Below are 25,437 nucleotides of genomic sequence, written 5' to 3'. Positions count from 1 at the left end.
ATTAACAAATAAGTTATTTCAGTCATTATTTCAAGCTGTGGCCAAGGTTTTGATATGCAAAGTGCAATCTGCTGATTCTGCCAACACTACTCACCTAGTCAGTCGAGTGTCAAACGTTGGTGCGTTCGGTTCGCAGTTTTGTTGCAGCTCGTACTGCTGCATTTCAAGTTTCCAGTCGAAAGGTAGAACCTCATACGCTAGGTATTGTGTTTAAAAAAGATTTAAGAAATTAATACCACCCCGTGGTGCCTAAACGCACAACGAACAAAATATACTTGTAAAGTTCGTCCTAAAAGGAAACGGTCTATCAGTTGTTGCCCTTGTTTGGTGATGTGTTCCCAGAAAAGTCCTCAGAAAAAGGTGTTCTTTGTCGTGTGCCTCACAGGTTCACTCTCGGCTTCTTGGCGCTTTGCTTGCGGTTTCTCGCATTCCAAGAAAAGAGACCAGAAGGCGCGAGATAATCTCAGAGATGCAACACCACTGTATCGTCTTCTTGCGGCTTCGTTACCATGGTGTTTTCCGTGCGTCTTCCAAATGGCAGGGAACAATGATCTCATCCGTTTTTCGCGAGAAGGCCTCATTTCGGTAGATCCGTTACATCGATCGTGATCGCGGCGATTTGCGAAAGGTGGTGTGTAAATAAGTAGCTCCGGTCAAAGGATTTTGATAAGAAAACTGTGAAAGTGATCGTGGGAAGTGTGGCAATATGATTATTAAAGTTGATATGGGAAAAGAAAGAACTATTATTGAATTCTGTTGACCTTTTCCTTTGCGAGTAAGGGCAGTGCGTGTTTTGCCATTTACCATCAAGATAAGTTGAGTAAAAAATAAACACAGATTGAAGGTGGTAAAAAGAGTGAATTGAAGTGAACAGATTAAGAAACAAATCTTTAGAATAAGGTTTAAAAGCAGAATCATGTTCCGTGCGATTACCGATCGAGTTTGCGGCACAATTGATTTTTTGTGCAGCGATTCACACACGTACAACCCTGTGCAAAGGCGTGTTACGATCAAACAAATGTGTATTATTATCGATGACCAACGGGTACCCAGCTGTGGGCAGTAATGCGACCGTAAATGTTTACAGGTTTTTGGTGCGCCAATGGCAAGGAAATGATCTCATAGAGGAAACACGTCGGGCATTTTTCCATCTGAACAACCTGAACAAGAAGAACGTCAACCATCGTCGTGTGCATGGAGAGGTTTAGTCTTTGGTTCTTAGCAAAAAGATAAGAGCCCACCTTTAGCTGGCTCCCATGGGGTGTATATGTTGAAGAAACTGATAAGGGAATTCTTTGTCACCAGCGAAACCTGATAAGGTTACGAAACATTCCACCGGTTTAGTGAGAACTCTCCTTAATTTTGTTAACATTTGTATACTTCTCTTTCAGATAAAAACATAATTCAAAGGTGAAGTACATTGATGGTTGCAATATTTGAGCCTGAATCATCGTTATCAGCGGATGATTCAGTAGAAATGATAGCTTCTCCGAACCAAAGCCAGAAGATGCTAAAGGGAAGAAATAATTGTAATTCGCGTTGCTATAACGCGTTGCATCGTTGGTTCATGAATCATCTAACTGAGAGGAGAACTTGAACTGGCTCGAGAACACGCACATTTGATATTTCTTGACACTGGATCCAATGAAAACGGGGTTTCCCTATGCGGTGAAGAAAGTCGAATGGCAACTTTTGGAAACCCTCCCCCGTTCCAGTTTACTTATCCTCCGTTATGGTTGTATTGATTTTTCACGCCTTCAATTCCTTCTTCTTCACTGGCCGATGGAGCATCCGACTTCGATTGGGTAACACCGTCGTACCCCGTACCCTTCAAATTTACTTTGAAGGGTAAATATTGAAAATAAAGTCGACCCTGTTGCTCCAGATAAATGCTCGTTATGTTTCAAGTGTATCGAGGTTGGGGTAAAAATTGCTAAATTTAAATCGTTCATTTGGAGCTTTTTTTTGGTCTTCACACACAAGAAAATGAGGCAAATGGTTTGGCTCTGGCGCTATGTTTTAAATATGATCTGGTGGAAACAAAGCGCGTAGGTTTCTACTCCAAAGAAAGGCGACGTAAAAACAGAAACAGACCGTCAATAATGTTTATAAGAAAACATATAGACACACACACACACCCCCCCGGAATGGTCAAATGCTGGGTGCAAATATCATGTTATGAATGTGTTTTCCCACTCCCACGCGACCTTCCTTTGGCATGGCGGCCGGTTCCGAATGAATGGAGATTCGAGGTGAGCAAAATCCAAAGGAGAGTTTTAAAAATACACCCATCTTACATAGAGACAATAAAGAAAAACCGCACGCCAGCCAGGCGGCAGTGGCGGGGTAAAAGTTGCCGAGGCCAACCATTGCCCGTGCCCTCGAACATAAACAACGCGCCTTGCGTTACTATTTATGCGTACCCGTGTGGCGGCCAGTCACCAGACTAAACTTCATTCGCGGTGAAATGGCCATCATGGGGGGAGGGCCAGCGACAGATCGTGCTAAGGATGCGAGCTATGGTATTTTTTTCTCTATCAACAACCATTCGGTGTGTTTCAGAGGTTGCATTCATCAACGCAACGTTTGTGGCGTTGGCTCTGGGAGCGTAGGTTCTACTTCTTCTTTTTCTATTAATAAACACGCGGACGAGCCCGAGCTGTTCCTTCGCGGTAGCTGCCCAGCATCGAAAGCAAAACATAAGATAAAAATTTAAAAAACGACATCACCTACCGATTCTCTCTGGCACCTGTAAGCGGATAACCCTCCTACGCGGCCAACCACTTTAAATCGGTTCACAGCGGAGAAAAAAAAAACGGAAGAGACACGAAGTTAGACACTGGTCAGCTGGCCATGGTGAGGCGATGGACGATTGTCGGTTTCATACTCCAAAGAGGTCCAACGTTCCAAAGTGTGCCCTGCCCACGCGGGGCCCAGACTTTTGTCCTCTTTTAAAGCAAGGCAACACAAGCCGGATCAACGGTTTTTCGATGTAAATAGCGCATATTTGACACACGGAATAGGTTTATCATAATCACACGGTTGCCTTTTGAGGGCATATACAGATCGCCTCCGAATGAAGATTGTAGAAAAGAAAAAAAAAGCAAAGCGTTAGCGAAGGTGTTGACTTACTCTTGGACTTATTTGGTCATCGGGGAAGAACCGCCGTTTGTATCGACAGCCATCATCCTTCCAAACACCTTTTCCTTCTGGTCCGTATGATCATCGACCATTCTAAGTTCTTCCGTTTGTTCTCTTTCGGTTGGAGTGGGGCCACTCGATCCGGTCATCGATCAGCCAACGGATCTCGACTTGAACTGAGCAGGTTAGTGGTGCTTACGTCAGAATCTTGTCGTTGCACAGACGCCTGTCTATCGAGATTCGCGTCGTCGTTTATCCTTGTGAGTGTGTTGCTCATTTTCATTGCGTTTTGGTGACGCGAAGTTAACATTGCAGGTTCCCGCGATCGTTGGACCAGCGAGGAAGGAAAGACCGGATGAATCGGTTGTATGTCGTCACGGAAGGTGACGCATAAAGCAGGAATTAAAAACAGCTACAATAGGCACTTAAATGGCCAGTATGGGGAACAAGTCCGCAAGTCCAAGTCCACTTGTTGTTCGCCCCTCCCGCCCTAGGCAGCCAGTTGTTGTATGTTATTGCTCGCCTTCGGAAAAGGCGCTGACTTGGCTTAACTCGACTATCGCGGGAACGAAGGAAATCCACATGGAACAACATACAAACACACACAGCTGGGCAAAGGTCGAGGAAGGAACGTTAGCCGAGCAGTGGGGGACGCGTGGGTGGGCTTGTGGCCCACTAACGACGCCTTGGTTTCCCCCTCCGGACCTTCAATGTCAAGTGCACGCCACGGGTTTTTTTTTCGTCCGGGGGCGACAACGACCGTTTGCAGTCCTTCGCCTCGTTTGCCATAGGGTGGCCATCACTTTTGTTTTTATTATGAATTCCCCTTCCTCCCTTCTCCCGGGGGCGCGTGCCTTTCTCCCTCCGTCCCGTCGATGATAATAACAAATGAGGGTGACGCCACCACGCGCCGTACGTTGACTGGCGGCCGGGCCTGAGTTGGCCAAGTGGTTACGCCTTGCGTGATTAAGAGCAGCACGAACGCTCTTGAGAAGATGGTCCACGACGGATATAAGGTGCGATCTAGGGTTTGCTTTGCAGCGAATGAAAAATTGACTTAAGGTTTTTTTTTGTGCCCTCCTCTGTCTGCTCCTTAGGGGTGTTCTCCCACGGTAGACAGTCTAAATATCCAGTGGAAAAATGCCCCCAGCGAACCATCTTTTTGTCACATTCAATTCGAAGAAAGTTGAGGCTGAGGTTAAGTAAAACGATTGATTTATGTACAATGGTTCTAACAGTTAAAATGGAATATGAAGGTTCAAATTTGAGATAGATCTTTTAGTTAAAAATATGTCTCCACAGCAAGACATTTTGTTATGTCTCTTTAAACTTTAATTTCAAACGCCGATCATTTTACGAAGAATTATGAATATTTACAAACACAACAAAATATCGTTTATACACCACCAAGCTGTATGTTATACGTAAAAAATAAATGATTAGTAAATAACACAATTTATAATAAGGTATAGTTTTAAGCGGTCCATTTTAGCACGCAGGTACGTGCTTCTTAAGTGTTGGAATCGTCACGCATTTCCATCCATATGCCACATCCCGCGCTTATGTGTCCGAGGTACTGGCATGTCGTGTGTCAGACCTTTTTCGGTCCTCCCCAGGGGAAGCTCCTTTTTCCGTTCCGCCTTGTTTGAATGGACGACGCTCGAAAGCCGCAATGAAACGTAATAAATAAGACGGAGGGGCCCACAAGGCAAAGTCGGCGGCAAGTCGGCAAATAGAGCGAATCGAAGATCAATCAAAGCGGGCAGAACCCGGTTGGTAGAGGAGGAGGGCGGAAAAAGAGGGGCTGCTTGCGTGGGTTGGAGGGAATCATAACGTCGCAGAAAGTGCGTAACGATCGCGATCGAACCGGTTGCGTAGGTTTGAGCAGAGGGGAAGTTGGTTCTGGAGTATGGTTTATAGATGATGGCCTTCGAAAAAATGTAGATGCTGCCCTCGGGTTCTCGGTTCGCGATCTCTATCTCTCTCTCGCTCTCATTCTCACTCCTCCATACATCCGGTCTGCAAGAGGGGCAGAGATGGGAGCGTTTGGTAAATTGAAAAAAAAAGACGAACTTTAAAGGAACCTAGCCTCCGCCCAGCTGTGCATCGCGGACTAATCCGTGGCAAACGTGTCTATACGATTAACGCTAATGCTTGATCTCCAATTTATTTCCCCTTCGTTGCAGGAACACGTCCCCGGGGTTCACCATTCCCGATCGCAGCCAACGCGAACTGTGAGCTCTTCCGGTTGAATGATTTCGCTCGAGCCGCAGCCGTAACCGCATCCGTGCTGAGGCGAACTACTTCTACAGACTCCGGCGAGTAGAGGGAGCACACGGCGATCGTGCCAGAAAGAAGCGCGCACGATCGCAGCACAGGGAAAAAAGGCAGAAGATCGTCCGTCATCCCCGACGGTTTTAGACGCACACCCCAAACGGAGCGTACCCCTTGAACTAACCTGCAATTGCATCACCCATCTCATCAACACCACCACCAGCAGCATCAAAATGCCTGTGTTCCACACAAAAACCATCGAGAGCATCTTGGAGCCAGTGGCTCAGCAGGTATGCATCGGCCGACTCCCCCGCACAGCACGACGGGGGTGAAGGGCTTGACCCGGGACTTCAGGTCTGGACGTGAGGGATCTGGTTTATATTCTTCGACGTGCGCTTGCTTGAAGCACAGATGGGCTGTTATTTTTATTTACCAACAAGTCGAGCACCCGGCGGAACGGATGTTTCTCAAAAACCGATACTCACCACCGGGTTTGACTTTTGAAAGTTTTTGGGGTTTTTCCCTAAACATAGCCAGCCACCACCTTTCCGTTATGTTTCGTTATGCAAGTGATGCTCTCGCCGCCAGTTGGAAGGCGATCTTTCTTGACTCCCGGGGAAGCCAGAGCGCCAGTCGGCAATGCTGCAGAAGTTAATTTTAGCACAAGCGTGCTATATCGACACTCGACGTCGATGATGGAAAGGGTGGATGGAGCTAATCTGCCCTTCTAACCTCCTAGTACGGCACGGTGAACAACCGATCATCAGATCAGTGCATACCAAAATCGCTACACACATGTAACTTAAAATGGCAGATGGTGAGCTGTGTATTTTTGCTTTATAAGTATGTTAATTGGAAACGTTTGCCATCGAGCACGTGCAAACACAGGAAAACGGGATAAATATTCCTTTCTCGCGTTCCATGGTGCGAGTTTTTGAAAAGGGAACGCGCTTACTACACACGGATCGTGAAATTGGAGAAGGTGTCGGAGGGTGAGTTAGTCCTATCCCTCAAACGTTGGCGTTTGTTTCTCGCACCATCCAAACGACCCAACCGGTGGTGGACGCGAGGGCATAGTGTTCGCTTGCCGAAAATAAACTGTGAATCATCCGTAAATAAGCGTGACACATGAACACGCGGGGGAACGAAGACGTCACTGATGGCCCGAAAGGTGAAGACACCCGCACTTTGTTCCTTCTGTTCTGTCCTGCTGGTTTAGGTTCCGACGATGCAACAACTTACCGCAGAAAACATACCCGCTCGCACTTTTTGATTGCCCGTCTGTCAGCTTATTCGATGTGGGTTTCCGGTTTTTACGATGTATTTTTATTAACGGCTACAAGACGACGGCTACTCCCCGACACGGGACGGGCAGGGAGTGTAGCGGAGAGGCGAAAGATGATTTCTATTGCATCAGTATTGTGTGGCATTTTATTTAAAAAAAGAAAAACGAAAGGATGCATATTTTACACAGGCAAATAGGGTCGACGTTCGGAAATGTAAATGGTAGCGGAAATGGTTGGGCCCAGGTTGTGGGTGATTTACTGACACCACAGACATATCTCAACCAGTGCGGCACTATTTATGGTTACCATTGGAAGCGGTTACCATTGGTTACCATTGGAATGCTGCCCATCACATGACCAGAGCATTTTTACTACACGCAATACTTTCCTTAACTTTTCTATTGCACGCCGTTGACGACTGCCATTAGCAATGGTTGGTGAGTGATTAATGGAAATTAAATTGAACTCAATCTATTTGCCCCAAGTGCCGATAAGTATTTGCTGCAAACCTCACGGAGTCTCACTTGTGTGCTGTACATTGATTGCACTTTTTTTTTCAGGAAAAGTCGCAACGAATGCAATCGGAGCGCATTCGGTCGATTGGTGGTAGAAAAAATGAATTGCGCAAATTTTGGCATCGTTTCTTGATAAAACTTCCATTGGCACACTTTTTGTACAGGATTTGGTTGATAGGGCATTTTTTTCTCTCTGCATTTTATATTTATGGCTACTATGATGCATCCGGGTTTTGGTTAGCTTCCAATAATTTTGCGCTATAAAGAGATTCATTTTCAAATAAAAAACCAAGCACTCGGGTCTTATGTCTCTTTCTGGTAGAAGTGCAACGTAACTTTCTCATGATGTTCAACGAAACGTGCTTAAATTATTATTCAAAAAGCCGTGGGAATGACAATAAAATAAATAAAAAAGCTGTGGGAAAGATGTGTCAATACATGCGTGTGTACAAATGAAAGGCATGTTGGGTACATTTTTTGTAAAGCGTTATCTTTATCTAAAGCGTGTTTATTTGTTTGTCTCGTAGGTCTCCCGGTTGGTGATACTGCACGAAGAGGCGGAAGATGGAAATGCTATGCCGGATCTCGGCCGGCCAGTACAAGCCGTGTCGCTGGCAGTGACAAATCTGGTCCGCGTTGGGCGCGAAACCATACAAAACTCGGACGACGACATTCTCAAGCAGGACATGCCATCGTCGCTGACGCGCGTTGAAACGGCCGCCCAGCTGCTGGAGGAGGCGTCACTGATGCTCCGTTCGGATCCCTTCTCCGGCCCGGCGCGCAAGAAGCTGATCGAGGGTTCGCGTGGCATCCTGCAAGGTACCTCCTCGTTGCTGCTGTGTTTCGACGAGTCCGAGGTGCGCAAGATCGTGCGTGAGTGCAAGCGCGTGCTCGACTATCTGGCCGTGTCGGAGGTGATCGACACGATGGAAGATCTGGTGCAGTTCCTGAAGGATCTCAGCCCGTGCCTCAGCAAGGTGACGCACCAGGTGAGCGCGCGTGAGAAGGAACTGACGCATCAGGTGCACAGCGAGATACTGGTGCGCTGTCTGGAGCAGTTGAAGATTCTCGCTCCCATCCTGATCTGCAGCATGAAGGTGTACATCCTGATTGCGGAGCAGAGCGGCAAGGGTTCGGAGGAAGCGGCAGAGAACCGGAACTACCTAGCGTCGCGGATGAGCGAGGAGCTGCAGGAGATCATTCGCGTGCTTCAGCTAACGACGTACGACGAGGATCAGAGCGAGCTGGACAACCTGACGGTGCTGAAGAAGATCCACAACGTGATCAACAACAAGATGGAGGCAGCCAACGATTGGCTGCGCAATCCGTACGCACTGCGTGGCGGTGTCGGTGAGAAAGCCCTCCGGCAGATCGTCGAGAATGGGCTGAAGGTGGCCGACCGTTGCCTGCCGCAGGACTCGCACATCCTGCGAAAACTCGCGGGAGATATAAGTGCAATGACGAACACGCTGTGCGATTTGCGCCAGGATGGCAAAGGAACGACACCACACGCGGACAACATCGCGCGCGACATCCGTGACAAACTGGGCAACCTGGAGCAGTCGGTGCTAAACGCGATCATGGGAGTGGACAAGGCAGGTCTTCAGCAGACGGCGCACACCGTGCAGGGCCGTTTGGAGCAGGCATGCCGCTGGCTGCAGAACCCCACGCAAGACGATCGTGGACTGGGCGTGCGTGCCATCGCGCTGATCGTGGATGAAGGCAGGCGCGTTGCAGACGGGCTGGGTGGACACCAGAAGGCCGAAATGATGCAGCTGTGCGACGAGGTGGAACAGCTGGCCCACGATTTCTCGCAGATGTGCGCCAACGGTTTGGGCCATACGCCACAGGCTCAGGAGATTGCGCGTCGGCTGAACGAGAAGCTGCACGGCCTGAAGAAGCAGATTCAGGACGCCGTGGTCAATCGGGTGGTGGAAGATTTCATTGACATCTCCACCCCGTTGAAGCAGTTCATGGAGGCGGTCGCACAGCCGGAAGGCACGCCAGGGAGGGAGCAGAATTTCAACCAGAAATCAAACCGCCTGCAGGCCTTCAGCGACCGTGCTTCGAAAACGAGCCGCATGGTGGCCGCCGGTGGTTCGGGAGGCAATAAAAAGCTCGCCGAGGTGCTGCTCGCATCGGCCAACCAGGTCGACAGCCTGACGCCTCAGCTCATCTCGGCCGGGCGCATTCGGATGAACTACCCGACGAGCAAGGCGGCCGAGGAACATTTGAACAACCTCAAGCAGCAGTACGCCGATACGATCCTGCGCATGCGGACACTGTGCGATCAGGCCACCGATCCGGCCGACTTTATTGAAGCATCCGAGAAGCAGATGCAGAAGCATTCGTTCTTGTGCGATGACGCAATCCGCACGCGCCAGCCGCAGAAGATGGTGGACAACACGTCGAGCGAGGCACGACTGGCCAACCGTGTGCTGCTCGTGGCCAAACAGGAGGCCGACAACTCAGAAGACCCGGAGTACATTACGCGCGTGAACGGCGCCTCCGATCAGCTACAGGGTTCGATTTCGCCGATGGTACAGGAAGCGAAAAATGTATCCACTAACATCGCCGACCCGGTGGCCGCTTCAAACTGGCGCGAAGCGAACAAAGCGCTCCTGCAGAGCGTCCGCAACGTACGTGGTGCCATCACCCACGCGCCCGACGTTCCGGAAATGCCCGACCTGACCCAACTGCAGCTGCACTCGAACGAGACGGTTCCACCGCCGCGGCCACCACTGCCGAGAGAAAACGTTCCACCGATGCGTCCACCGCCTCCGGTCGTGCCCGAGACAGACGACGAGGATGATGTATTCCAGGCGGGAAGCATGCCTCACGCTAACCAGCCAATCCTGATGGCTGCCCACGGGCTGCACCAGGAGGTACGCCAGTGGTCGTCGAAGGACAACGAAATCATTGCCGCGGCTAAGCGTATGGCCGTCCTGATGGCACGCCTCTCGGAGCTGGTGCGGGCCGACTCGAAGGGCAGCAAGCGGGAGCTGATCGCCACTGCGAAACAGATCGCCGAGGCGTCGGAAGACGTGACACGGTTGGCGAAGCAACTGGCACGCCAGTGTACGGACAAGCGTATCCGCACGAACCTCCTGCAGGTGTGCGAGCGCATCCCGACCATCGGCACACAGCTGAAGATTCTCTCCACTGTGAAGGCCACCATGCTGGGTGCCCAGGGCTCGGAGGAGGATCGCGAGGCAACGGAGATGCTTGTTGGCAACGCGCAGAATCTTATGCAGAGTGTAAGTTATCGCGTCGGAACGATACAATCAGAATCCGCCCACATACTTACACTTGTCCCCATTTTCTCGTAGGTCAAGGAAACGGTACGCGCCGCGGAAGGTGCCAGCATCAAGATCCGATCCGATCAAACCAACCAACGACTACGCTGGGTACGTCGACAGCCCTGGTATCAATACTAATTTACCACCAGGCCAGGTCGGAGTTGTCCTCCCAGTTCTAGTCTGTGTGTTGTTGTCCTCCACCACCACCACCACCACCACCTTCCATTCAAATCCACTGCTCGCGTTATGGTGAACATCACCCATGTTCGCCCCATGTGTTCTTCCAATTTGTCTTCTAACAACGGTCAACCGGTGTGCGTAAGTTCTGCGTTACTTAGTTGCGTTTATTTGGATGTAGGTACCAATCTGCTACTTACAATGTAGTAGCTCCATCGAAGGTAAGAGAGTTGGTGCAAGTTAAATAACACAATCATTTTAAACTGTAGCAGTTCGATGTGGAATTGGAGATATCTTTTAAATCAACTAGAACGACAAGAGTCGAACAATTCAAACTACATAAAGGAGAAGAGATTTCCTGTATGAAGAGATTATAAGAAAAGAAAGTTGAAAACAGTTGTTGCCAAATATTACAAAGTGAAATCACAATGGATCCCGGAATTCCTTGTTCTGCTTATCTCGCGGGTCGTGTGTAATTAATAGACGCAGTTGTGTGGTTGCTACACGGTTTTAACACGTTTCTGTTGGCGCGTCAACGAAAAACAAACTCCGTACAAAAAGAGAACCGAACGTGTGATGAACAGTTTGATCTTTATACCGAAATTAGCTTTAACACCATAAACAAATTAAAATACACGCACTGCACATTCTCGATATGATATGCAAAAAGGCAACAACGAAGAAATGAAAGAGAAAAGAGGTATTTATAAGGAATGGAATGTTTGACTAACGGGGGGCAAACTTAAACTATTATATAATCGTTAAAATGGATTTAAACAAGTTGTCTAACTGATGTTACGTGTAGATAATGCTAATAATGTAGAATCGAAGAAAAAGCAGCTAAATTATCGCTTACTCACAGAGTCAAAACCCCGATCCGAAGGCCGGCTGTGAGCCGTTATTGAAATGTTGTGCTAAATTACTAATTTAAAAACAAAGATTTGCAAATGTTCGCTATACCACTACAAATTGGACAACAGTTGACAAGGTGTGTCAAAAAAAAAAAAAACCAAGTAAGTTAATTATCCAAGAAACGTGACCGCGATAAGGTGTTTCAAATGTGCCTACTGTGTTTTTCTGTTGCCTTTCTATTTGCGTTTTCCCTTGAGCAGTGCAATAATAATACGAAGAAACGTACTACATCCTGTTAAATGTACCAAGAAAAGAAAACCGGGTAACAATTATCGGCAGAGTATGCGTTCTCATTGCTAGTGTTAAATGTTAGACATATTCTTACAACGAGTTTGTTCGTGCTCTTACCCCGATTGATTGCAATCAACTAAGTTTTTACGTACCAAGTAGTCCCCGTCCTCCCGGTTGTGCTTGTTTTCCCTAGACTAATCGTATTACCACTCCAAGCAATAGTGGTCGCGGCAAACCGAAACCACAACACTAATGAACAATCGACCAACCAGACTTACCAGCCACAAAACAATATGATAGATCATAGATGCAGAACGCTAATTGCAATCAACGCATTTTTGTAGATGAATTTAAGCCCTACTTCTATACAACCGATGCCAATAGTGCGTGTTATTTATGCAGACGAATGAATGAAGCGGAGGAAAAATGGAACGTAGAGGAAGAGCAGACTTGCTTGGCCGGATATCTTTGAGACGGCATCGGAATTATGGGTGAGGAAAGTAAAACCGGATTGAGAACGAACACTTGGATGATCGCCTTACTCGCATGAAGCGAATAGCGTGAAACTATGGATAGATTTGTAACTATATTAACAAGTGCCTATTTATTGTTATAACTACTGACAAAACACACTTTCATTCTATAATACGTTCTCTTTTTCGAATATTGTTTTTTACTTGAAAAGTGTAGTGAGAAGAAATATATTAAAAAATACTACCACGCGTACGTTGTTGGTGAATTGAAGTGAAAGAAAAGGACGCGATTCAACAGGGATAGAAAATATGCAACAGGAAGACTTTATTAAGGCACAAATAGTACGTGAGTACGAGTTGTTATACAACAAACATAGGAAAAGTTACGAAACCACGTTACGTTTCATTACGTTTTAGACTCGGAATAAATGCATCAGTTATCAGGTTTGTGGTTGCTGATTTTGAATCAACACCATTGGAACTTTGGCATCAACAGAAAATGTTGAGTGTTGCCTGATCTTCTTTCCTAGTAATCGATAAGTTTACGAATACCAGCTAGGCATCGATGCTTGTCGGGAATGTAGAATGGTTCGAATACGTGCGGGAACGGTGTGTCCCAGCCGGTAACTCTCATCACCGGCGATTCGAGGTGAAGGAAGCATTCCTCCTGTATGGTGGCGGCCAGTTCTGCTCCGAATCCGTTCGTGAGTGGTGCTTCATGGGCTATCAGAACGCGTCCCGTCTTCTTAACCGACTGGAAGGAACATAAATAGGTGACAAACATATCGTTCGTAGCTGGATCTTAACTTACGTTGCAAACAGTTTCCTTATCCCAGGGCAGGATGGACACCAAGTCAATAACTTCGCAGCTCACATCCAGTTGCTTCTTGGCCATGTTGGCAACCTCCTGCAGCACGTGAATTTGCGTTCCCCAGCCAACCAACGTGATGTCGGTTCCGGCGCGCAAGATATCGGCTTTTCCGATCGGGGATTCGAACGGAGCAACCGGAACTTCCTCGACGGCCGCGCGGTATAATGTTTTCGGCTCAAACACAATGCAAGGGTCGTTATCTTTCACGCAAGCCAGTAGAAGTCCTTTGGCCTTGTTCGGACCCCTCGGTACGACCACCTTCAATCCCGGCGTGTGTGCAAAGTAGGCTTCGGGACTCTGCGAGTGGTAGCACGCACCGTGGCCAACAGCACCGCATGGCGCACGAAACGTTAGAGACCCACAGTCGTACAGATTTCCACTTCGATAACGATACTTGGCCGCTTCGTTGACGATCTGATCGAAGGCAGGAAAGATGTAGTCGGCAAACTGCATCTCAGCGATTGCCTTTGCACCCGTGTTTGCCACACCGATTGCGAAACCGGCAATACCCTGCTCGCACAGGGGGGTGTTGAACACGCGATGCTTTCCGTACTTTTTCTGCAGTCCCATCGAACAGCGGAACACCCCACCGAAAGCCACGTCCTCGCCGAACACGAGTGCCGACTCGTTCTGCTCCAATGCAATATCCATCGCTTGGTTAATCGCCTGAAACATGTTCATCTTCTGCGTGGGACCATCGACGGGAGCCTTAGCATCCGGTTGGTAGACGAAATGCGATGAATGACGCAAAAGACCCGTCGTCGACAGCACCTTCGAGTCCACGACCACGTTTTTAACTTTCTGTAAGAAATTCATCTATTGCACATCGAACGGAGGTGTACACATTATGGAATTAATAAATTATGTAATCGTGGCACGGCCGCTAGAATGCGTCGTCAAGGGATAGAACCAGGTATTTGTAACCTGAGAGATTTGGTTTGGATGATTGGCTATGATACTTACTGCAGAAAGACAAAGTTTCAGTTGATTTACACGTTGAGAATACTCCAAAAGCGGAGAGGAATGTTTTACGACTGACCACCTCGCACAACAGGTAAATTAAGCAAAATATGTAAACAAAGTGACTTTACAGGAACCCAAGATGGATACAGTATACCAGGTGCGGTTAACTCGATCATCTTTGACAATCGCTTGCACAATTGATAAAAATTTCTGCATGCCGCCTATCATGTTTTTCCCGATATTAGGAGTGTAATTCTGTGTAAAATTCGTTCAAGTGTGTTGGAAATAGTTCCTAAAAGAAACATTCCAATTCGTATCCGCTATTGTCAAAAATTCGATCTCCGTGACAGCATGACTTAACCTCACATGTTATATTCACCATGGGAACGCTTGACACTGCGAGAAACAGTTCGATCTGGGAATTGCGACGAAACAGTAGCACAAAAAACAGGAGGTATTCTTTCGTGTACAAAACTGGATATGATGCAAGAGTTTCTTCTCGCATCGATTTCTCAATAAATAGACAACTTATTTTCATAGTTCAAAAGTGAAACGAACGATAAGATCCAGTGTTCATAGGAAAAACGCCTGATTGAAAGTGATTGAAGTAGCCACTGTACGTGTACCTCTTGGTTGAGACGAAAATTTCCCTTTTCTGTCCCGGGCACACAAAGAGCTCTGGCATCTATTGCTGGATGGAAGTGGAAGTTTTTTTAATATAAAATTAGCACACAACTAGACTAGAGTTACAAGCAAGGCGTAGTGCGAATGATGTATGCTCAAAGATTCGTTTTGTCCAAGAAGTTTCGAGAAATATTTGTGAAAAAGTGCACTTAATGTCCGGTATGCGACACTAGAACTGTGTGTGTGGTTAAAAATGGAAACAAATGCAGATGTTCTCAGAAGTCTCCAGTGCAAGAGTGTACGGATTTCGTGAAAATGCCATCAATCGAGCAGCAGGCATTGTTTTGTTTACGTTTCGCTGTACGATTAAAGCGATCTGAACCCATTACCACCTCCTCGCGACGCGGAATGTTCTTTCTCTCTTCCCCTTTGATGTTTTATCTGGTTTCATGCTTATGATGCACCACCCAATGGGTCGTGTGTTTTTGTTGTGTTTGTTTTCGCACTGCATGTACAGTGATTGCCAAGCGCTGTTTAAAACTTTAGTCGAAAAATCGTGTTTGAATAAACGGTACCGTTCCAATGCACGCAACTGAACTAAGGCAAAGAGTGTCTCACATAAAAGTAGTATTTTTGTAGGGCATTAAATTTTGACCAAAAATCAATAGCAAACACAAGTCGCAAACTCTGTACAGCAATCGTTTGCAAACAAGGGTTGCGCAGGTGTTTGTGCTGCATGATGGCTTGCTGTGTTCGGTGGGGTGGTGGTTTGGGGTGATAATGTTATGCTTTCTTTCGTACTAAACGATTCTTCCACTCCTTCGTTGACAGTATCGGTAGTCGATCGTAGCAGCTGTGCGAGGAAACACAACACACAGCATAGCAGTCGCAGTGTATCTACGATTTATAACAATTTGGAGCCTCTTCTTGCAAGCCACGGTAGACGACGTCCCGTGCTTGCGTTCGTTTGGTGTTTAGTTTAGGAGGAAATCTACCGAAATTCAACTGCTAGCAACAATGTGCATCGATTGAAGTTGGCGTGTGCAGCGATAAACACTCTCCGTCTCTCTATCGGTCCCCTCGAAAAGCGAAAAGATGATGGTCGATAACTTCGAATGCGCTGGCTACACATTCTACTCGAAGTTCGACTCCGGGAACTTGGGAAAAGTCGAATTGGTGCGATGCTGTGAAGGTAATATCTGTTGTTCTATTCTGTTTATCATAATCGCTAATTGAACGTCGCTCCTTAAGTGAAACCAGTCGACGTTTCCTAATTGATCCATCTGCTTTTCTTGACTGTTCCCGAAAGGAAAGGGAAAGAAACAAATGTTTGTTCAGTGCACTCAAAGTTATCTGGCGGCGGCAGCAGCAGCAGTTACAGCGAAAGTAACAGCGATTGAAGAAGGGCGAAAGGTTCAGATACCTTTGCCCCGTCATCTATCAGCTGGGATGCAAGGAGGGGGTATTCTAGCCTTCCGCGAGTCGCTTCCTGAGTTTCGATTGTTGGCCCGCTCGGTGGTTCGCGATGGCGCTTGTGTTACATAAACGTTTCACTTGCCACGAGCACATATGCTGCGAGAGACGGTGGCGTTGGAATGTGTCTCCCTTGGGTGTTATTTTCTTGTTTGCCCGTGCCCCAAGTTTACACGCTCAGATTGTTGTCGAATATGTAATCTTTATTTTTGGCAAGACAGATAGCAGGCGAGGGACGCCAAGCCAGCTGCGATTTGCAGCAGTTTACTTGTTGTGCCTTTCATTTCTGTTTCATCTCTGTTTGTCGCCAGATTTCCGGTGTAGAAATAATTAGTAGGAGAGAAACAAAATGTTAATAAAAAAAAACACCTGTTCCAAAAAGCAACGCATGAGACCGAGCATCATCCTCGATTTGTCGAAACAAATGATTGAACAGGGCTCTGGAAGAAAAACGTCCGTAGTCAGTACTAAAGTTAAATCGATCAAGTTGTAGCCCAAAAATCAACAAACCCCTCCGTCGATTCGGCTCCTCCAAACACTTTCGCTTGTGCTGTCGAACAAAAAAAGGAACCGAAATAGACTGTCTGGTGAAATCATGCTTTCGGGTTGTTTTTTTTGGTTGTGACTATAATATGGGCTGGTTTGAGGGAGGTTTGTTTCAAATAAATAACCTACATTTTGTGTATGGATCTAGTGCTTGTCTTATCGATTCTTTCTCTCTCTCCCTCCTCTTTGGACAGGACTTGGCATCGTTGGCAACACCGTTTCGAGTGCTACCGGTGGAAATGCGTCGGCGAACATTGCCGGTGTTCCCGTTATCACGACGGGCGGCTCGACAAATGGCGGCCAGCAATCCATCGTGCCAACAACGAACACGACCAGTGCTTCCGCGATTGTGGCCGCTACGTTGGGCGTTGGCGTGGCACTCTCCACGACAACGGCCACGACAGCCGGAAGTGGGACGCTTGGGTTGCCGATACCGTCGCCGACGCCATACGCGACAGAAAACCCACTGGTAGAGGTAGAGTTTAACCTCTGGACGCGTCCGGACTGTGCTGGCACGGCGTACGAAAATCAGAACCGCACCTGGTTCCACTTTGCCGTGACGGGCGGGCGCCCGAATCAGATCGTAAAGTTTAACGTGATGAATCTGAACAAGCAGGCCAAGCTGTTTAGTCAGGGCATGCACCCGGTGACGAAGGTTGGACCGAACGGGCGCTGGGAGCGCATCAAAGACAAGCCATCTTACTCGGTGAGGGATCGCAAACGCAAGCATCCAGTTGTTGAAAGAGTTGTAAAACTTACACTTTTGTATTTCATTTCTTCCCCAATCGATTCCTGGTTTTTTAGATCACCAACGATGTGTTCTACATTTCGTTCCTTCACAAAGCGCCCGAAGTGGCAACGGATCAGACGAAAATCTACTACGCGTTCACCTTCCCGTTCACCTACACCGAGCTGCTAGATCAGCTCGCCACCTTCGATCGCAAGTACGGTCGACATCCGTTCGAGTTGAACAAAATGGCGTACGATATATCGCAGAAGTACGACACAAGCACGAGCAGCGGCAACTCGTCGAGCGGACCAGGAGGAGAAGAGTCCAAGGGCATCTCCAACCTGTCGCACCGGCGGAAGAAGGGTCGACTGTCGAAGATGGAGCGCGTGGATCGGACCAGCGACCCGGAGTCCTTCGATGAGACGGCACGCGATGGAACGGCGGTGGCAGGTGATGATGATATTAGTGGACGGAAACCTTCCGTAGCACCACCGACCAAGGAGGTGCTCTCGGAGGTGGCCAAGACACTGCAGGCCACGCTTGGCACCGCAGGAGGAAGCATGGTGATCGACGACAACACCTCCGAGTCGATGCAGGCGATAACGAATCTGGTGAACAATGTGAAAATAGAGTTACCTGCCGGTGGCCAGAAGCCGCAGCTGCTCGCATCTTCCATGACGTCTTCGAAACTTAAGCTGCCCTCGTTCCACAACCACCTGACGGTGGCCAGTGGGACGGGAACGAGCAGTACCATCGCTCCCACTATAGACGACGATTCCAAGTCAGACACAAGGGACGAAATTTATTACTGCCGCGAACTGCTAACCCATTCCGTCGAACGGCGGCGGATCGAACTGCTCACAATTAGTTCCTTCCACGGGATACAGACGGCGCGAGAGGTACGACTGCGTAATCTATTCCCCGACGAGGACGCCCAACGCTGCCATACGTTTAGGGATAAGAAGATTGTGTTCATTTCATCACGCGTCCATCCGGGTGAAACACCGGCCAGCTTCGTGCTCAATGGGTTCCTTAGCATGCTGCTGGACCGCAAGAGCGTGATCTCGCAGACACTCCGACGGATGTACGTGTTCAAGATCATCCCGTTTCTCAATCCGGACGGCGTGTACAACGGGCTGTATCGGTCGGATACGCGCGGGCACAATCTGAACCGGGTATACATAGCTCCGTGTCACGAAACACAACCGGCGATCTACGCTGCACGAAAGTTAATCAGGTAAAGGGATCGATAAGGATTTGCCACAAGGGTACTAGAGTTGATGATTTTTGCTCTTTTTCAGGTATTACCACCTCGGTGTCGACGAAATCGAACCGTACGAACTGGAGAAAGTGGAGAAGAAAAATCCCCTCCCGCAAGCGACGGTCGAGGGAAGCCCGGGCCTGCAAGATGCGGTGACCAGCGAGGGAACAACGACGACGGCACCAGTTTCAGTTGAAGCGAATCCACCGTTGAAGAAAGGTAGACAACCCCTGCAAAGCTCGGTAGCGAAGATAGCGAGACGGAACAGTACTAACAGTCACCTCAGTTCTACTGCCACTAACAACAGCAACACACACAATTTGAAAACTAAACTACCCAAACTACTAACCTCTAACAACAACAGTCCCCTCGACACCTCCTCCGGTGCATGTTCTCCCCAGCCGGTTCCGTCGGTGAAGCGATTGGTTTCTTCCCTATCGGTGCCATCACCAGCGCCTCCACCATCGGAGGAATCCGCAATGAGTCGAAAGCGACGCACATTAACCCCACAATCCACAGACAACAACAGCTGCAGCAGCAGCACCTCGGTCAGTGTTGCTGGCGAGAGGCGATCCATCATCGCGTTTACAACACCTTCACCGGTCACTCGTCGTGAGCTCGTGGCCTCGTCAACCTCTTCGTCCTCTTGGTCGGACAAATTGCTTGGAAAAATATTACGCCGACGGCGCTCCTCCAAGGGCGATAGAATGGCCGCGGCGTCAGCTACCCCCAGCACAAGATTGTCCCCGATAGCACAAGCCCTACCGAAACCGACACTTTTGCTGCCCTCGGTCGGTGAGGAGAAGGAGGAAGAGAGCGTCGGTTCGCATGAAGCTTCATCGAATTCGACTTCAACGCTTGCAGCAGCAGTAGCTGAAAAGATTAACTCTACTAACATGACCTCTGGTTCGACTCCGTTGACTGATGGTACGGATGTCACCTTATATATGCATAATGATCAGAACGATCGCTAGATTTTTGTATAATATCAACCACAACCACATCACCATCTTGCATGTTTTCACGGTCTACCGTTTCTCACCCTTCTTGGCGGTAAAGGTGCGCATGATATCATAAGCATCATGAGGAAGGGATTGTACTTCCCGATCATAACCCAATCGACGGAAGGAAAGGACACATACGCAAAACATATGGTCTTGACATACTCATTGGATTCCTTAACTAGTCATGGTGGGATTAGTAACGTTCACAGGAATGAAACTGGCCCCAAAACAAAGAATCAAATATCATCGAAATGTTCATTTAGTGGGCTCGTAAAACAGGCTTCTACTATTCGCGCTACTTTCGCTGACTAAAGGGTGGCGCTCCGTATCCGTTTCATGATCGTTTTTTCGCTTGCAGATCAAACCATACTAAACCATTGCATTTTTTCACGTTGATTCCATGCATGAAAAAAATGGTGCCTACGTTTCGATGGTAAAGCTATAGTTTTTCGTTTCGCTTTTTTCTACATTTGCAGAATCAGATTCCGTCGAGCAAGATACTCCTGCCGCGTCCGATTCGGGTTTCAGCGAAGCGAGCACCGCCTCCTCCAAGGTCGTCACAATGTCCAGCATTTCCTCGGCGGGTAGCACGCCGCCGGAGAATGATGGGAAGACGGCATCGGTGGGGGAAGTAGGTTCGTTAGTAGGCGCACTGTCACCACCGCAACCACCCTCGCTGGCAGTGGCGGCTGCCACAGCCGTTGCAGCAGGAGCAGCAGCAGGAGGTGGAGGTGGGAAAGTTTTCACCGATAAGCTTATCCCGGAGTTAAACCCCATCGTCGTTGGGGAGACCGCGGTGCGACCGATGGGAGGCGCCGGTCGTAGCGCTTCCAGCACGAGTCTCATCAGCAGTGGAAGCCTAAGCGGCGCTGGTGGTGGTAAAAAATCGATCCACTCGGTGCAGGCCAAGGTCGACTCGGGAAAAGGTGGCAGCAAGGGCGGTGGTAAGCAGCACGTGGCACTCAACAAGCCACAGTTCATCGGCTCGACTCCGGCCGGAACGCTCAAGTTGAAGGAGTTTCTGTTGCACCCGCACCACCACCATCATCACCATCATCATCACCACCCCCACCATCATCATCACCATCATCAAACGGTGCCAGCTGGAGGATTGGTGGCTGGTTCTGGTTCTGTTGCTGGTGGCGGTTCCGTTCAAGGGCAGGCCGTACTGCACGGTGGAAAGATGTCCTTGGGTGGGCTAAAAAAAGCGACCGCCGGTCATAAGAAGGATGCTTCGTCCTCCGCCTCGTCTTCGGCACGAGCGCCGACAGGAAGCAGTATCCTTGGTGAGGCGACACCGGGCGGGGGGAAAAACCTTCGCCCGCAAACACCCCAAACGCAGCCCCAGTTCAGCCACTATCGGTCGCACCGGAATGAGTATCTTGGATCGAGTGTGGGCATCGGAGCCGGAGTGGGAGCCGGGACCGGAGCGTCCCAGCGCAATCTCAACATAAGCCTGGACTTTCTGGCGCAGCTGGACGAGCGGAACGATCGCGTGGTGTACGAGGACCGGAGCAACCTTTTCATGTACATCGATCTGCATGGACACGCGTCGAAGAAGGGCGTCTTCATGTACGGCAATCACCTGCCGAGCACGGTCGAGGCGGTAGAGTGTATGCTGTTGCCGCGACTGATGAGTCTCAACTCGCAGCACTTTCACTTTGATGCGTGCAACTTTAGTGAGCGCAATATGTACTACAAGTAAGTGCAGTTTTCTTTCGATCGATGCAGTGGCTCTCCGGAAAGTCAAAACTGAGTAATCTTTCTCAATCGCCAGGGGCAAACGTGACGGTCTGTCGAAGGAAGGCTCGGGTCGTGTAGCCGTCTACAAGAGCACGGGGTTAATCAAGAGCTACACACTGGAGTGCAACTACAACACCGGAAAGTGCGTGAACATCCTGCCGCCGCGTGGCAAGGAAATCGTCGCCAAAACGACCCATACGCTCGTTCCACCGAAGTATGTTCCGGCCGTATTCGAAGAGGTTCGTATGCCGTACTTCGTTGCGGAAACGGGAAGGCATCAGTGTTATCATTCCTTTTGCCTGTTACAGGTTGGTAAAGCACTTGGACCGTCGATCCTGGACCTGACCAACTCGAATCCACTGTCACGGCTACCGAACTGCGAGTTTCGCACGCTGCAAGGCTTGCGGAATGCGCTTCGAATCGAAATCGAGCGCGGCTCGTCGAAGGCACGCGTCACCAATAAGGTAATCTGTTGTCCGCGGGCAGCGCTGCTCTTTGCCGACGCATTCCAGCAGCACCATCAGCTGCAACATCAGCATCAAGTTGCCTAATACACTCATCCCCTTTCCTCCACCCCCTCCCGCGTCCTCTCATCGGATCTTCTCCTCCCCCATGATGCTTTCTCCCGGTGTCCTGGTTCTTTTAATGTGCCCGTCCGTCCTTCCCCACCGAGAGTACGAAATGTGTGTTTTAAAATTGGCAGAATTTGGTCACTCCCCCCAATCCTTTTTCCCGTCCAAATTGGAATCTTATGGTTTTGTTGTGCCTTTGTGGTGGTGTCTTTTTATTTGTTTATTTTTTCTATTTCTCTTTGTGTTCTCCTTCTTCGTTTCTTCTCTCCTAGTGCGGTGATATCATAAGTTACGATTGGTTGTAGCGCAATGACTCAAATTAGTGTTAAACAACAGGTCCTTAGGTCCGAACCGGAAACAAAAAACCATCCACAACTGTCCATCTTTCCCAGTTTTTACCGTTATCCAGGTGGTACTCTAGCCACTTCTACTACCACTACTACTACTACTACTACTCTAACCAAAGCTACTAACAACTTACGAATGGATCCACCAAAGTGTCGAAGATCTCCAAACCGCGCTCTCTACCTACTCCAAACGTGGGGGTCCTTCGGTCTTCTCTATAATGTTTACCACCAACCTCTGTTGTGTTGTGAAAGGTCCCCGCAAATTACCTTCCACTATCCACCGTATCTATACAACACAAGCAACACAGGATGGACACGATGCGCAATGGGGGACCATCAACCTGTTCTCGTTTGTCAACACGTTTAATTACTATGTACTAACAAGCACAGGAATATTTATGTCAAATCTATATCGCCAGTAAACACACAGAAAGCAAGAGAATGAAGAACTCAAACAACGTTGTGTCCCAATTGCAGCAAATTGTTGTTGTCGTTGTTGCGGTTAATAAAGTTATATGAGTTTTGATGGTGTTCTTTGGTTGCTTTCTTTCCCATTTTGGTGTGTTGCGTTTTCTTCCTTTATTTTCTCGCGTTTGGAACCTCTTTTTAGTTAAGCGTGTTTTGGGTTTTTATTCGTACTCCTTCTAATATTGCAATTACAAAGTTAAAATGCCAGGGGCTCAGACGGTGATCAGACGGTGAATGTTGACCCTTTCCGGCGTGTTCGTGATTGATGGCTGACATCAATCCATCAATCCATTAGCTTTCCGAATGGTGGTGCTAGTTAATACGTTTTTAATTTCCCCCCCTTTTTACAGCTGATGTTATTTTTAAGTGTTCATTAACATAACTGAAAAATAAAAATATTAAGCAAGGGTAACGTACTGTAACTCAACTAAATATAAACCCGGATCCTTTATGGTACACATTCCGATTCCATCCATCTCTCATTCATATTCCACACACGCCCCGCAATTTCACGCGCGCCTTTAATTCTAGCCTCGACTCTAGGAAATGTTCCATTACATACTCATTTTCTTTTTTTTCCCCCTTTTCGGTTACCACGTTTCATCGTCGCCGTCATGCCTCTTCGTGCACCCGCACCAAACCACCACAACATCACACGATATGCTCGAAAAGCAGGCTCAGAAGTCACACTCCAAACGGCACGCCAGTCAGCTGTCCAGCTCGATGATGATCGAAATTTCGAAGGAAAACCAAGCCATCCAATGGGAGCATCCGGTAGGTGGTAGCGGCGGTGGTGGTGGAGGTGTTGGCGGATCGGGCAGTGTCATCGGTGCGGTCGGTAGCTCGGTGGCTGTAGCCGTCGCCGTTGGAGCGGGTGGAGTGGCCAGTGGTGGTGGTGGTGGCGCCGGAAATAATACCGTCTGCAAGGTGGTCGGTGACCCGGATCCATCGAATCCACCAGGACACCATGGTTCCGTTTCCATGCCCGTCTCGGGTGGAGTGGTGATAGGGGGATCGGTGGCGGTGGCCGGTGGCAGTGGCAGGCAGTTCCTCAAGGGAACCTCTGTGGTGACGTTGAAGGCAGCTCACGGGGCGGGCGGGGGGAAGATTTCCCGCAAAGGCGCTGGTGGCTTTGTGAAGAAGAAACAGAAGGTGCTGTGCGATGTTGGGAGCGTTGGGAGTTTGGTAACCACCGGTGGTGGGGGGATTGCCGGTGGCAAGAAGATGCAGGAGCTTCAGGTGCTGCGTAGCACCAAGGAACAGACGGTGCCTCGGAAAAAGATCAAGGTTTCCCCGCAAACGATCGTCGACCGATCGTCGGGGCTTGAGCTGTGCTTCAAGGGTGGCCTCGGAGTGGGTTCGCTGCCGAACTTCCTCACGGCCGTCCCGGCGGGACTCGGCGAACTACCGCTGGCCGGTAGCGGTGCCAAGAAGGTAAGCAAATCGGAGAGCAAACTGCTGGATATGGTCGTCGTGAACGATTTGATGCAGTGTGACGATAGCTTCGATGCGGCCCCGTGCTGTTCGTACTCGTCCACGTCGGGCGCGATCGTGACCACCACCTCGGGGGCCATTTCCAAGCTGATCTCAACGTACACACAAGCTGAAAATGCCTCCGGCTCCGGTACCGGTGAAATTCCCACTTCGTTGATAGGAGGAGGAGGAGGTATACCGATCGATACCAGCGGAACCGGAATGCTTGAGTGCAACGCAATTGGTGGAAGCAGTTCCGGTGAAAGTAGCAGCAGTCTCAAGTTTGGCAAGGCATCTCTCAAACCGAAACAGAAAACGAAACTAGCCAAGTCGACAAAGTCGTCAGGGGCGGACACGGGCAAAAAGTTGCTTAAGAAAAAACGTTCACTCAAAACGGACACCAATTTGAAGCGTAAGAAAACGCGCGTAAAACCAGCATTAACTTAGCGTTGAGGGACTTGTACGTGGGGAATGCCGGACATGCAGGAATGGTGTAAAATTTACATGAAACGAATGTGTCTTCCTTTAGAATGCGATGATGGTGATTAGGTTTATTTATCTGCTTTTTGAACCTTATTTGTTTTTGGAGTTTTGACTAACGAAGATTGTTAACGATGTTGGTCCCCCGCCAATGCTAGAAAAGAAACCAAGCTTTGCGCTTTTCTTTTTGTTTTGTTTTCTTTTATTTTTTTTATCTACAAGATTTATTATTATAAGGGATAGCTTTCCACCACCCTGGAGAAAGCACCAGTACGGCGTGCGCCGTACCGCAAAGTGTGTGATATTTCTTCTCGTATTACGTATTATTATGCCATCGGCGTTTGGTTGGTTTTGGCTTGGCAAGTTAACCGAGTTCGTTAGTACAGACGAAAGCTTTTATTGTGTGTCTTACGAATCGTCAGGACAAAGCCTAGGAGTGATATGATATATTTTTTGCACTGTAAGATTTCTTATTATCAACCATTTTTTCTTTTATTCAATGAATCATTTTATCATTACTATTAGTACAATATTATTTTGAGAGAATGGAACTGGAAAGGGAAATAGTGAAAAG

General features: G+C 48.5%; 3 protein-coding genes across 3 annotated transcripts; 2 read left to right on the top strand and 1 right to left on the bottom strand.

The window, feature by feature from the left end:
• The first annotated feature begins 131 nt into the window (after positions 1-131).
• Positions 132-12,561, top strand: LOC131266377 (vinculin). The gene is made up of 4 exons (XM_058268872.1): positions 132-182; positions 5,328-5,705; positions 7,744-10,473; positions 10,546-12,561. Exons 2-4 carry the CDS (start codon positions 5,649-5,651, stop codon positions 10,651-10,653), a joined length of 2,895 nt encoding a protein of 964 aa, XP_058124855.1. The 5' UTR covers positions 132-182; positions 5,328-5,648; the 3' UTR covers positions 10,654-12,561.
• A 37-nt stretch (positions 12,562-12,598) lies between these two features.
• On the bottom strand, positions 12,599-14,261 carry LOC131266378 (2-oxoisovalerate dehydrogenase subunit beta, mitochondrial). The gene is made up of 3 exons (XM_058268873.1): positions 14,143-14,261; positions 13,120-13,995; positions 12,599-13,062 (listed from the first exon to the last, which is right to left on the bottom strand). Exons 2-3 carry the CDS (start codon positions 13,993-13,995, stop codon positions 12,835-12,837), a joined length of 1,104 nt encoding a protein of 367 aa, XP_058124856.1. The 5' UTR covers positions 14,143-14,261; the 3' UTR covers positions 12,599-12,834.
• A 1,600-nt stretch (positions 14,262-15,861) lies between these two features.
• Positions 15,862-25,215, top strand: LOC131265355 (uncharacterized). Its single transcript, XM_058267613.1, has 8 exons — positions 15,862-15,958; positions 16,980-17,491; positions 17,590-18,752; positions 18,817-19,703; positions 20,257-21,481; positions 21,558-21,762; positions 21,832-21,987; positions 23,586-25,215. The coding sequence occupies exons 1-8, from the start codon at positions 15,862-15,864 to the stop codon at positions 24,828-24,830; spliced, it is 5,490 nt and encodes a 1,829-aa protein (XP_058123596.1). The 3' UTR covers positions 24,831-25,215.
• The last annotated feature ends 222 nt before the right edge of the window (positions 25,216-25,437 follow it).

Source organism: Anopheles coustani, chromosome 2, assembly GCF_943734705.1.
Source record: "Anopheles coustani chromosome 2, idAnoCousDA_361_x.2, whole genome shotgun sequence".
In the NCBI taxonomy this organism is placed as follows: Eukaryota; Metazoa; Arthropoda; class Insecta; order Diptera; family Culicidae; genus Anopheles; species Anopheles coustani.
Note: the sequence above shows the minus strand (reverse complement) of the source record. Positions and strands in the feature narration are given on the sequence as shown.

Bases quoted from the DNA above. Each gene is read 5' to 3' on its own strand.
- LOC131265355 (XM_058267613.1), top strand. From the start codon at position 15,862: ATGATGGTCGATAACTTCGAATGCGCTGGCTACACATTCTACTCGAAG. The intron at 21,482-21,557 runs GTAAGTGCAGTT...CTCAATCGCCAG, and splicing joins GAGCGCAATATGTACTACAA to GGGCAAACGTGACGGTCTGT. The intron at 21,988-23,585 runs GTAATCTGTTGT...CTCGAAAAGCAG, and splicing joins AGGCACGCGTCACCAATAAG to GCTCAGAAGTCACACTCCAA.
- LOC131266377 (XM_058268872.1), top strand. From the start codon at position 5,649: ATGCCTGTGTTCCACACAAAAACCATCGAGAGCATCTTGGAGCCAGTG. The intron at 5,706-7,743 runs GTATGCATCGGC...TTTGTCTCGTAG, and splicing joins TGGAGCCAGTGGCTCAGCAG to GTCTCCCGGTTGGTGATACT. The intron at 10,474-10,545 runs GTAAGTTATCGC...ATTTTCTCGTAG, and splicing joins CGCAGAATCTTATGCAGAGT to GTCAAGGAAACGGTACGCGC.
- LOC131266378 (XM_058268873.1), bottom strand. From the start codon at position 13,995: ATGAATTTCTTACAGAAAGTTAAAAACGTGGTCGTGGACTCGAAGGTG. The intron at 13,063-13,119 runs GTAAGTTAAGAT...TGTTCCTTCCAG, and splicing joins ATAAGGAAACTGTTTGCAAC to TCGGTTAAGAAGACGGGACG.